Genomic DNA, 12,746 nt, shown 5'->3' with positions numbered 1-12,746 from the left:
TGCAAGCTACGCATTTTACTTAAAATCTCATGTCTTTTGTCATCAAAATGTCACTGAGCCCAAAGCTGGACAGGTAACCAAGGAGGGGCTCCACTGGGCTGTGAACCAGTATCACCTGTTGGGAAAGTGGTTAAGCAGTTACTATCTGCTGCTGCTAAGTCGCTTCAGTCGTGTCGGACTCTGTGCGACCCAACAGACAGCAGCCCACCAGGCTCCCCCGTCCCTGGGATTCTCCAGGCAAGAACCCTGGAGTAGGGTGCCATCGCCGTGTATTAAAAATGCCTGTGTACTTTGACTCAGCAATTCTCCCTGAAAATTGCTGCTAGCCCAATAACTGCAAATCCATAAAACAATACAAAAACTTCATGCACAAAGATGACAGTTATCTAAGGAGTTTCTGAAGGCAGTGTAAATAGTTACCATGAGAGAAATTTAGATATTTCATGTCCATTCCACATAATATTGTATAGCAGTGAAAAATGTATTTTAGAAAGTATTTTAATAACATCAGAAATGCTTATCTTATAATGTTAATATTAAAAGACAAGAAAGGAATATTCAAAAGTGTACTACTGAATGACCTCCATTTTGACATTTAACATTTTAACATTTAATAAAAATGTTTATTTAAAAAGCTAAGAAAGAAATCAACAAACTGAAGTCTTGTCTGAACAATGAGCATAGATGACTTTTTCGTCTGTATTTTTTCTCCCCTCAAATGTCTTAAAATGTATTTCTTTTAAAACAATAAAAAAAAATCAAAACCACATTGAAGATATAAATGACTGAAGGGAAGCAGCACACCAAATAGTTTGTTTCTCCTTTTTTGTGGAGATTAGTCTAATAATAGCAAAGCTGGAAGCCGAAATATTGTCAGATTTTATAACAGCTTAAAAAAGTCAATTAACAAAGTAGATTTCTAGAACTTTATTTTTCAGACTGTGTAGTCCAAACTCAATTTTAAAGTAACATATTCCTGAGTAGAAAGCGACGCTATTCAAACTTAAACAGGTATCAAGACCAGATCATTTCGTTCTGTGAATTTATTCAACATTCAACAAATATGTATGGTGTATTACTCCGTGCCAGGCGCTGGGGATCCAACAGTGAACAAAACAGATGGGGTTTGTGCACGAAGGAAGCTTATGGCATAGTGGGGCTGAAAGGGATGGTTTGTATACAGCAACCCAGCTAAGGCTGATTCAGTGACTCCTGCCAAGATAAGATGCTAGATCTACAGAGAATCTCCTATCACTCCCTGCTTAAGAATAAAAACTCCAGCTATTATTATCAAATTTCATCCTTCTCTCCAAAGAGAACTTTGTAAGATACACAGGAACTTTTGGGCAGTGACAGAAATCCAGAACACCTAGGAGGAGGTTTGAAGAGGCAAGGGCTCAAACTCCAACCGCTGTGGGTTCAAATTCCCTCGCCAGGTGAATCCCTTTCTGTCTCCTCTTTTAAAATATAACGAGTGAGGTCACTTTGGATTTTGTCCTGAGCACTGAAGGCAATCACTGGGAAAGCATGCCCAGGATGATGTCTGGCACAGAAAAAGTGCTCAACAAAAAAGCCTTCCTCTTCTCCGTGAAACGGACATATTTACACGTTAAAGACAACAAAAAACCAGGTAACGACAAAGAAGTAGAAGTCAGTAAAATGAGGGACTGGGGCAAGCGGGAGTGACTGCTAATGGGCGTGGGGTTTCCTGGAGAGTGATGACAATATTCTAGAATTAATTGTGATAGCTGCACAACACTGCATACACTACAAAAACCACTAAGTTGTACACTTTACATGGATGGATTGTACATTATGGGAATTATATCTCAATGAAACTGTTTCAAATGTATTTTTTAAAAGTCAAAGGAACCTTTTAATACATATGCCCAGATGGGCCAACTGCTATTCTATGCAACCCACGAGACTGAGTGAATTTTGTAATTAGAAAATAATACCTTCAGTTCCAAGTCACTATAATGTTAAGACTCACATTTTCTTGCCAACTCTTTCACAGGGAAAAGACACACAAGCATACTGGATAATACCACACACACAACTCTTGAAAGACAGCTTCTTAAATCTTTTACTGTATATGCCTCAGTCCTAAGAAGAGTTCAGTTTAAAATATTTTACATTCGGTATTCACATACAAGACTAACTTTAGATACAATATCAACCAATCAAAAGAGGAAACAAAATGCCTTCAATACACAGGGAGTTTGAAACTTACCACTTCATTATTTAACACCTAACGTCACCACCAAAATACGTATTAAAAAAACACAAAAGAACAAATGTTTGGTCCAAAGACATTATGTTAAATCTTACCTAATAGCCACTTACTATTCACATTGACAAGAGGTAAATTGACTGTGTTATGGTTTTCCAGCAACACACAATCACTCATCATATCCAAATTTTCTCATTATATCATCAAGAAAGCATCGAACAGATCCAAGATAGCATAAAGCAAAAAACCCAGGAAAATGGCCCAAAGATTCCCCGCTGCTATCCTTACTTCCTCCTTCTGTCAACACGTCTTTACTAAGCACCTACTATGTGAAGACCTTGTCTCCATCTTTACCTTCTGTATTTTTCTGAAAACATTAGTTTTAGTAATCTTAAAAAAAAATGCGATATGAGCTTTCTAATTGTTTATACTATACCCCATCGAACAATTTCACTTTATTAAAAATTTTTTTGCCGCTGAAAACAGAATAATCAGAGAAAATAAAGATGGCATATGGTTCAGCAAGGGTTTCCCCAGGTGGCTCAGCAATAGCGTCTGCATGCCAAGCAGGAGATGCAGGTTTGATCCCTGGGTTGGGAAAATCCCCTGGAGAAGGAGATGGCAACCCACTCCAGTGTTCTTGCCTGGCAAATCCCATGGTCATAACCTGGCAGGCTACAGTCCATGGTGTTGCAAAGAGTCAAACATGACTTAGCAACTAAACCACCACCATCATGATAGAGCAAACATATGGATCTGATTTTCTATTTGGGTTGCCTTCTGCATGTGAAAACGAGCAGCACTTGTACATTTTGCACAGTGCACCCTTTGAGCCACTCTACCACCAATGGTGATATATCTCAGGAGACAATCCACATTTTCATCGGCAACCCCTACAGCGAGATGGCCCGGGAAGGTGAGGGTGTGAGTGGAAGCAACTAGTAGGTCTTTTAGCCCTCTGAGAAGTTTATGCTGAGGATCACATTTGGACCCTTCCTCTCATTTATGATTAAACAACTATGCTCACCTACCAAACTCACACCCCGGGAGCTGCTTTATCTCCATCGAGTATGGTACTGACAGGGAGCATGGCCATCAGCCATCTTAACGTTCCCCCTCACTGCACAGCTATAATCATCAACTGATATGGCAGGGAATGAAATGCAGAAGTGAAAGTGGGCATCTTACTCTGCTTGTGAGTCAAAACTGAATTTATAAAATCACTGGGAACTATCTCAAGAAATAGTAATGTTTCAATCATTAAAGTACTAGACCAACTCTGTGTTCAATTACTAAAAATACAAAGTAAGCTTGGATTAATACTTAATCTCATGAGTCAAAATTTAAAAAGAAATGTTCTCTTTTCAAAAAGGTTGGTAAGTAAATACTGCAGAATACAAATAACAATAGCAAACATTAGCTCCATCGTCAATTATGTGGGATCACCTGCTTTTTAATAAATTAGATGGGATGGGGAGGGAGGTAGGAGGGGGGTTCAGGATGGCGAACACATGTACACCCATGGCAGATTCATGTCAATGTATGGCAAAACCAATACAATATTGTAAAGTAAAAAAATAAATAAGTTAATTAAAAAAAAAAAGAATTCCAAAGGGGGGAAAAAAAATTGGCTTGAGACCCCTTCCCCTGCACATAAAAACACTATTTTTTTGTGACTTGGGAGATGCAGAAAGAGCAGCAGAATTTAAGAACATCTCTGATGGTTTAAAAGAGAATCATTTACTTCTCTAATTAAAACATTAATTCCCAAGATCACTTTTCTTTCTTCAGAAAACACACCGAACATCAGGTGAAGGTCCTGATGTAAACAAGCATTCTTCCTCTCACACTAGGTGTTTTCTCATAAAAGAAAAGAAAGTGAGGTCGCTCAGTCATGTCCGACTCTTTGCGACCCCATGGACTGTAGCCTACCAGGCTCCTCAGTCCATGGATTTTCCAGGCAAGAATACTGGAGTGGGTTGCCATTTCCTTCCCCAGGAGATCTTCCCGACCCGGGGATTGAACCCGGGTCTCCTGCAGATGCTTTACCATCTGAGCCACCAGGGAAGTCTCTTTTCTCAGATGTCATAATTTTTATTTCTATTATCCCCTCTGAAAACTCCCTGTGTTTTCTGAGTACAATCTTTCATTTGCTACTTTTATTAACTTTCCTTAATACTTTGGGTTTCTGAACTATTTCAAAAATAACTCAGCAGACCACACAGAAATGAAGTCACAGTATCTGGCTTACGGGAGAAAGAAACTAAGGTCTGCCTCACTGTATTAATGACTTGGGATGAGTGATACAGCAGCTAATTGTTCACTAAGCCCCTCAAAACCTCTGTGGGGTTCATGTTCAGGATCAAAGCTAGGCCTCTTTCTCATTAGCACAGGTATTAAACGGCTATGCTCACCGGCCACACTAGAGCATCCTGATAGGCATTATCCACCCTGTGAGGTACATGGGGCAGGTGTTTCTGTCCATTTCATACCTGAGAAAATGAGGCAATGACACATGTGATTTCCTTAAAGGGAAAAAGTCAAGCAACGTGCAAAGGGCCAGGACATCCCCTCTTTCCCCTGAGACAATGGTTCTCATAATTGTTTACACATTAGAAACCCCTGGAGCGAGTTGGAAAAAAATACCAGTGGCAGGTCACCAAATTGCCAGCCCAGACTAAGGAGATGCCAGGGCATCAGTGTGGTTTAAAAGCTCTCCAGGTGATTCACAGGCACAAAGTTGAGAACCACTGATCTATAACCTACAGATGTTTAAAAGGCCTTCACTGACAAATAACCAGTTTGCTTTCTCTCACTTCCTTTTCTTCAGGACAGAATGGCAGAGCCATGGTAAATGACAGTCATAACAATGAACAGTGGACCCAGCGGAACCAAGTATGTTCTCAGGGAGGGGAAAAAAAAAAAACCAGTAAGAAACAGGATTCAATAAGAATCAAAAGGAAAATAGAGTCTTGAAATCTAAAAAAACCAAGCTCAACACACTTGTATTTATACAAAATGCGTACACACCATGTTTTCTTTGTCCCACCCGCCACACCAAAAGAGCAAATTTTCAAACAAATAACTATACATTGGCATGTGTGTCCCAAATGTCAGGAATGAAATGCTAAGGGAATTCTTTCTAACATCTGCGAGTGATTTTGTAGAATACGTCATTGCTCCTATGCATTCACCTTAAAGAAGAAAGATCAGAGTAGAGTAACTATACATCCAAATGAAGTAATAATTTTTCTCTCCTATTAAGCATGATCTGAAACCCACTAATTATTTCCAGAGGGAACTTCTCTCCTAACACTTTATTCCTGAGTAGAGTTTTTGGCAGTAACACAAGCGGGAAAGTCTGATTAAAAGAACCCTCCTCAAATGAAGAATTCCAAGCATAAGAAACCATAAGGTACCTAGTGGGGATGTCATATTTCAGCTTTGTCGTTCCTACTATCTTCCAATGAAATCACAGAGACACTTGATATTCCCCCAAAGACTGCAAATGGGGCCTTTTAAAATTTCTGGGATCTTAGAACAAGCATATACAAACTTCACACGTGGGTGAATGCACATAAATTGGGGTTTGTGAAAAACACTACCAGTGATACAATATCTTCAAAATGAAAATACCAAGGAAGAGATTTTATTCAACTCAATCTATAACATTAGTCAAAGGCAACTGACAGTTTTACAAGTGCTCGACCTGAAGCTCTTTGTTCGTGAAACCTAGTACTAGAAAAAACAAGGCTTACTTTCCCTTCACTTCTCCCCAAATCCATCTCTTTTAGCTCTGTCAAAGAACTGGCTCCAAATCTGTTTGTTCCGCTTCTCTCTTTGTTTTTCCCAAAAGGGAAAAATTAATGGTCAAGTGGGTTTAATTTTTAAATTGGTACAAGAGTTTTAAACACACTGTACCAAAAAAAAAAAAAAAAAAGTGCAAGTGGAATGCTCTTGAAAATAGTTACACATTAAACACACATCTTATGACCCAGGCCTCTACTAAGGCAAGTTCTTAAGTTCTATGGAGGTCAGAAGTTTAGTTTATTCAGCAAGAATAACTCTATTAACAGCTCCATCTCCTTCTTGTCACCACAGTAAACATCCACACATTCCAAATCCTGGAAAATGTGAGGCAATTCAGAGGACGCTGGAGCTGTGGAAGACTCCACTACTCTGCCTGAGAAGCTTCTAAAACTATCTGTCTGTCATCTGAAGGAAGTCACCCACGGGGATTCAGGGATCCCAGAGGATCAGAGAAGGCACACTGAACTCAGGAGATGGATTTTCAGAGAACAGCAAGGAACTGGGGAGGCTTTATTCATATCACTTTTAAATAATAATGGTGATGAAAGCCCTTTAAATGTATGCCCAGAGCATCAGAATTTCCAATCAACATATATACTATTGTTTTCAAACACAGATTTTTTTTTTCTAAATAATCCCATCTTTTACTAAAGTGAAAGTGAAGTGACTCAGTCGTGTCTGACTCTTTGCGACCCCATGGACTGTAGCCTACCAGGCTTCTCCGTCCATGGGATCTTCCAGGCAAGAACACCAGAGGCACTGGAGTGAGCTGCCATTTCCTTCCCCAGGGGACCTTCCCGACTCAGGCATCAAACCCAGGTCTCCTGAATTGCAGGCAGCCGCTTTACCCTCTGAGCCACCAGGGAAGCCCCTCTTTTACTGAAGGCCAAGGTTAAAAGTAAAAAAATCAGCAGACTCGACTCCTAAGCAAAGTGAGAAGAAAAAGAAAAAAAAAAACTAAACTAAACTTAGAGCTGTTTCAGAACCACAAAAACCTTCTGGATTTTTAATTTGATTTTACAGCATCTACCATGCAGGAAGGTCACCCTGCAGGAACCTGTCCTATCCCACACTGAATGAAATAAATGAAATCACGACGCACTGTAAACTGACAGGCGCTAAGTCACAGCTAGGAAAATGGAAGACAGTGCTTCACCCTAAGGAGTCAGTTATCCAAGTACAAGACAATCTGACTTTCAATTTGATGTAAAATTAATCCTTACTCTTTTTAAATCATTTTATACCTGAAAATCAGCACCTCCACTAATTAATCTTAACAATGTCTTGAAGTCTTTTCTACGTTTTCTCATGGAGATGCCAGTCTGAAGCCCTTATCCATCATTTCTCCTCTAGGAAAAAAATCTAAGGGAAGATGAACCGTGCACAACCCAGAGGCGACGAAGGAGACGCTAGCTCCCCACGTGGATCCCCCTGCACTGGGCGGGGTCTGGACAGACAAGCAACATGACCGAGGTTTAATTCCAGCTCCTCTGACACCGATCCCTCCCAATGTGGTTGTGTAGTACTGAGTTAAGTGGCTTTCCAGTTTCAGGTACAAAGACAGAGAAGGCGCAACACCTCCCACGTTTCTAAAACCAAGAGTAAATTTTAACTGTCAGTTCTATTTGAGCAAACAAGAGATCTCTCCGGATCTGCTGCTTTCATTCCCTCTCATGGCTGCTTCCTATAGAATTCAATCTTGATTTTTCCTTACTGATGCTATCTACCAAATTTTCTATCTAATGATGTAATCCATCCTACAAGAAGAGTAAATTCAATGTAATATGTAGAATTCAAAGATTTTCCTTAGAAGTTTTGTTTTTCCGTCTTGAAACAGCCTGAGCTATTTTTTGCCTACTCACAGTTATACTCACACCTGTCGCCTGATTTCCAGTCATTTTTATTCTCATTCCCTAGTTTGGCACCATTCTTAACTATTTTCTCCCAACCATTTCTTTCCCAACAATCACCCCCAATATATGGTCCTTTCCCATCCACTCAGCCTCTTCAGCATGTATTTTACTTCTTCTCCTTTGAGTTTCAGCCTCCAGTTCTCCCCCTTGATACAGAGGAATCTATTGATTTTGCATCTCAGGTCCTTCTTGTTACCTTTATCCTTGCTCTGGACTCCTCTCCTAAAAGACAATGATGCTGATAAGGGTCATCTCCTCACTCTTTCCAATCTAGCTCAGAGGAAAAACGTTTTCCCTATGTTTTTCACTTTCCTTTGGTCCCTGGTGTACCCTGGGGCATGCTTGTTCCCCATGGCAGGAAGCACGCCGCAATGCAGCAGTGGAGCTCTCTCCTTCATAATTAGTCTGTACTGATTACCCACTGGCCTCTGTCAAGGACACACATGAAATGTGCTATACGGGACGATCATGTACTATGAGATGTGGCCACCCATGTCTGGATCCACTGTCAGTGCGACACACATCTGATGTGTATTTCCAATAGGAATGGGCGATTCACCCAATCTCTCTCTCTTGCACCTTGGGTCTCATGACTAATGGACAGCACTTGCCAGAGGGCCTGCTGAATTCGGGGACCAGGAAGGTGCTACGTCTCCAGCCACAGAAAAGAACTGACTGACTCAATTGGAGCTTACACCCTGGACCTTGGCTTCATTAGCTCTGAGCAACAACTGGCCACCGTCAAATTACAGTGATGGCCCTTGCTAAATGTAGGAACACTGGCTCCATTCAGAAGGTAAATATAAGCCTCAACAACACAAAAACAACCACCTCAAGACAGATCAGCTGGCAAACCAAGAACAAAATGAACTTGAGATCTGTTGCGCATTCTAATTTTCATGATACCTCCTAGGAGAAACGGTAACCTTCAGCCTGCTTCTCAGAGTCCTTCCAAGTTAAAGCACTTAGAGTGGAGAACCACTTAGACAGACACCAGACTGCTCCTGCATGAACGTAAAAGCAGCCATGAACAAAAAGAGAAACATAGCTCTTATTTCAACAAAAATCAAGAGCGCATAGAAACCACTTTTCTTTTCTCTCTGAATACCACAAAGCAAATTCCCATTACAAGTAGACACAGAGACATCACAGGGAAGAGGACATGGGGGAATAGATAAAAATAAATTGTATTTACCTTCTTCTGTTTCATGCCACACGATCCCTTCCAAATTCACACTGGTTCCGGGTTCACAGGGCCCAAGACACTCTGGCTCTGTCACTACTCCAACTTCACACGTATTGACACCCACGGAACGAGTCCGAACCAAAAGCTGTTCAACCGGTGCTGCAATATTGGATGAAGATGGGGGAAAGTAGGAGGGCAGAAGCTGAGGCGTGAGACTGCTGGCGATCGGCGGCGGAGGCGCTGGCACTGTGAACAGGGGGTCAACCTGAAAGATAGACAGGCTTACTGCAGTGGTGCTGCGTGCTTGGAGCGCTTCTTCAATGCAAGCTGTTTACATCACTTCCAGAACACATCACCAATCCAAATTCCATTTGCAATTATAATATGCTTTGAGTGTTTTAATGGTGCCAAAACACAAAGTAGAAGAGAAATAAGCATTTTCGTTTTTCATGACACACAAAGTAAACATTGGAGCTCTAGCTTCTTGGGTTACAGACCGGCCTTTGGGGTCCTTATAAATTCACCAATTGACAATCTTTAGCCTCAAAAGATGTGAAGGAAATATGCTTTGCAAAATGAAGACTATTTCCCACTTGTTATGAAACTGTATTTTCAACATAACAACATTTTCCAAAGGAGAAACTCCAATCAATATCCATATAGGCATCACTGGACATTTAAGCATAAGAGATGGATTAAAATTGTTTTCAAAGTACTTTATAAACCATAATGAATTCAATCACTATTAAATAGATCAACTTACTCTGCCGAACATACAAAATCATAAACATGATTACACACACAGAAACACAGAAACTGGATATTATTAGCATGTATTAGGCATCAACTTTTAACTAAGTGTTCTGCTACAAAGGTTGACAGCGTTCACAGAAATGGAGAACTACCCATAAATGCATGTGCTCAACAGAATCTGAGCTCCTCCATGCACAAGTCCTTTAGTGCTTCAACTTCTAAAGATCCCTGATGAGTGTGATCGGGACTCAGCAACTCTATGTTCAGGAAAGAGAAATGTCAGCCAAAACGAGACCCTATGGTGCAACTGCTCCCTTGCACCCCAATCCTGAGGACAAGAGCAAAGGTGTCTTTCACCACAAAAAATGCAGGAGTCAGGCCATTAATGAAACCAAAAGCTACGTATGTACTGAGCAGGTAGGTCACCAACAGACTGATCCACTCCTTCCAACCACTGTAACAACTGTCATGACTGCTACAGAATAGCTCTGGCCCTGCTGACCGGTTGTCACATGTGAAAAAGCCAAACGCACAACATCTCTGCACAGGATTCCAGATCACCTGTGTCCTCAAGTTGCACAGAGACGTCACTGACATACAAGAGATGATGTCTTTATGTGTCTTATCAGTTGGGCTGACATAGGAGGTGTGTAAAAAGGACACAGAGAAAGCTCTTCTGGTAAAATTCCATCTTAGTCTGTTCATATATTCTCAGCTAACATTTGTAAGAAATCAACATTTGATACAGACATAACAGTGCATAGTCTTTGTTCTTTAAAACACACACACACAGAGTGTTTTTCAAGAGAAGTCATATGAGGAAGTGTGCTCCTCCTCCAACAGCTGAAGCAGTCATCTGTGTGGGCTTCTTGTTCATATGACTGGAGGAACTATTTCTACAGTTTGCATTTCACTAAAATGATACAGCGACGTTCACTTGCCTGAGTGATCCAAGATGCGACAGAACAGCCCTTCATCCAACTGCACACTAAAGAAAGTTAATTTCCTGCTCTCCAAGCTGCCATAAAACTCCTTTTGCTCCATGCTTTTTATTGTTCTTCATTCTTGATCACAGAGCCCGAGAAAGGAAAGCATTTAACGGCCCCAAGCCCCAGATCTGGTGATTTATGCTTTTGTGTAAATGCAGCTTAATGTGGATCAAAGTTCACACTGATAGTTTCTATTTTAAAACTGAGCTGACAAATGAAGAAAGGGGTTCAGAGGAAGACAATTTAAGGGAGGTGGGGGAAGCCAGTGCGACCCTGTAGTCTTTATTACAACTAAAGGATTGCATTCGACTGAAGTCACTCTCTAGAATTTAAAAGAGGACCAAAAAAAAAAAAAAGACCAAAGAAAATTATAAACCAGCTACTGCACTTTTTTTTGCATGATTCCCAACAAACTCTTAATTTGTATAGTTAGTTGAAAATTGACTGTAATTTGGTGCGACACATATAAACTGAAAAGACAAAATGGAACAACGTTCTCAAAATAGTCTTCATACCCTTGATCAACAGCACACATTAATTCTTAAAGAACAAGTACAACTTCAGTTAGACAAACGAGAAGATTGAATAAAATAAAAGAGGTGAGGTGTCTTGGAGAGTACCAACTCTCTAACTGTGAAGCTTAGGATGCCGTGGGAAAACATGTACAGAAGAAGCTGTAGGGGTGGGGGTGAGCAGACAGCAGGGCTTTGGCCCCACCTCCCACACTAAGTAGGCCTGTGACTTATGAGAGTCATTTAACCTCACTGAGGCCCATGTTCCTCAACTGGAAAATTTATTTTCTTGCCTTCTAATAGTGATGATGAATCCTATTACAACAGAATTTCTAGATTAAATCTCTATTTCAGTATAACTCTGCTTATGAATATATTTGCATGGAGATACATACACACTCACATACTCTTTAGGATATTTATGTAATTCCAAAGATACAGCGTCTAAAGAATCTAGATGGCTTGATGGGAGAGGCCATGGTATCCTAGGCCTACTGGCAAGTTAACTGTGTTTATTTCCATTAACACAATTCAAAAGCAATGAAAAGAGTTCAGCTGATGATATATGTAGAAGGGACCCTGGAGCCCTGTGCACACTTGTTTTAAAACGAGAAAACTAAGATTCAGAGAAGTTTGACTATAAATATGAACAATAATCATAAACAGTTCCCCAATGTAATAACAGTCTAAAACGCTTAAACTTGATAGGAAAACTCAACAGGTTATATGGTTTTATAGGTTAAGCTCTTTGACTTAGACAAGTGAATTTCTCTTAAGTTTTTCCACTGAACTCGCTTCCTCAATGCAGCTCAAAATCCCCATTCCTTTAGGTCTCGATTATCACTATGAGAGTAGAAAAGCAAACTTTTCTCCCTTGGGATTTCGGGATTTGGAGTGGGAAACAAAGACCATCCTTGAGGGATACCGAGGGCCGTCCTCTCCCAGAGCTTACCAGCTGGAAAGGGGGTGGGGAATTACAGCCACTCTCAAAGGAGTTTTAGTTGGCAGGTATGCCAGTTTTAAAAACTTTTTTTTTTTTGCCAACGCAAAAAATTAGGAAAAAGTCTGAATTTCCACTCTCTCGTAACATAATAACTGGATCATGTGCTATGCTGGGCCCACATTATTCGTGGCATCAACTGACACGGCTGAGCTTCCCTCAGCCTGCAGTGACCTGCCCAGGCATAAGCCGCTGAGTTTGCATTTCCAGCTTTTTGAGACAACCACAGAATGTTCTAGCTAAGAGGTCATCTAACCCAGTTTACTCATTCTAGAGAAAGCCAGGGCCCATATCTGTGCAAGGGCAATAATTTATCTTTAGTGGCAGCCCAGGTGAACATAGAAGAGCAG

General features: G+C 40.7%; 1 protein-coding gene across 2 annotated transcripts in view; it reads right to left on the bottom strand.

Annotated features, from left to right (window-relative positions):
• Nucleotides 1–12,746, bottom strand: part of ZNF608 (zinc finger protein 608) — a 106,489-nt gene that overhangs the window by 49,086 nt on the left and 44,657 nt on the right. For both annotated transcript variants that reach the window (XM_052643921.1, XM_052643919.1), the window contains exon 2: nt 9,152–9,407. In XM_052643921.1, the coding sequence (XP_052499881.1) occupies nt 9,152–9,407 (256 nt within the window). The remainder of the gene's footprint in view (nt 1–9,151; nt 9,408–12,746) is intronic.

Source organism: Budorcas taxicolor, chromosome 7 (genome assembly GCF_023091745.1).
Source record: "Budorcas taxicolor isolate Tak-1 chromosome 7, Takin1.1, whole genome shotgun sequence".
Lineage (NCBI taxonomy): Eukaryota > Metazoa > Chordata > Mammalia > Artiodactyla > Bovidae > Budorcas > Budorcas taxicolor.
Note: the sequence above shows the minus strand (reverse complement) of the source record. Positions and strands in the feature narration are given on the sequence as shown.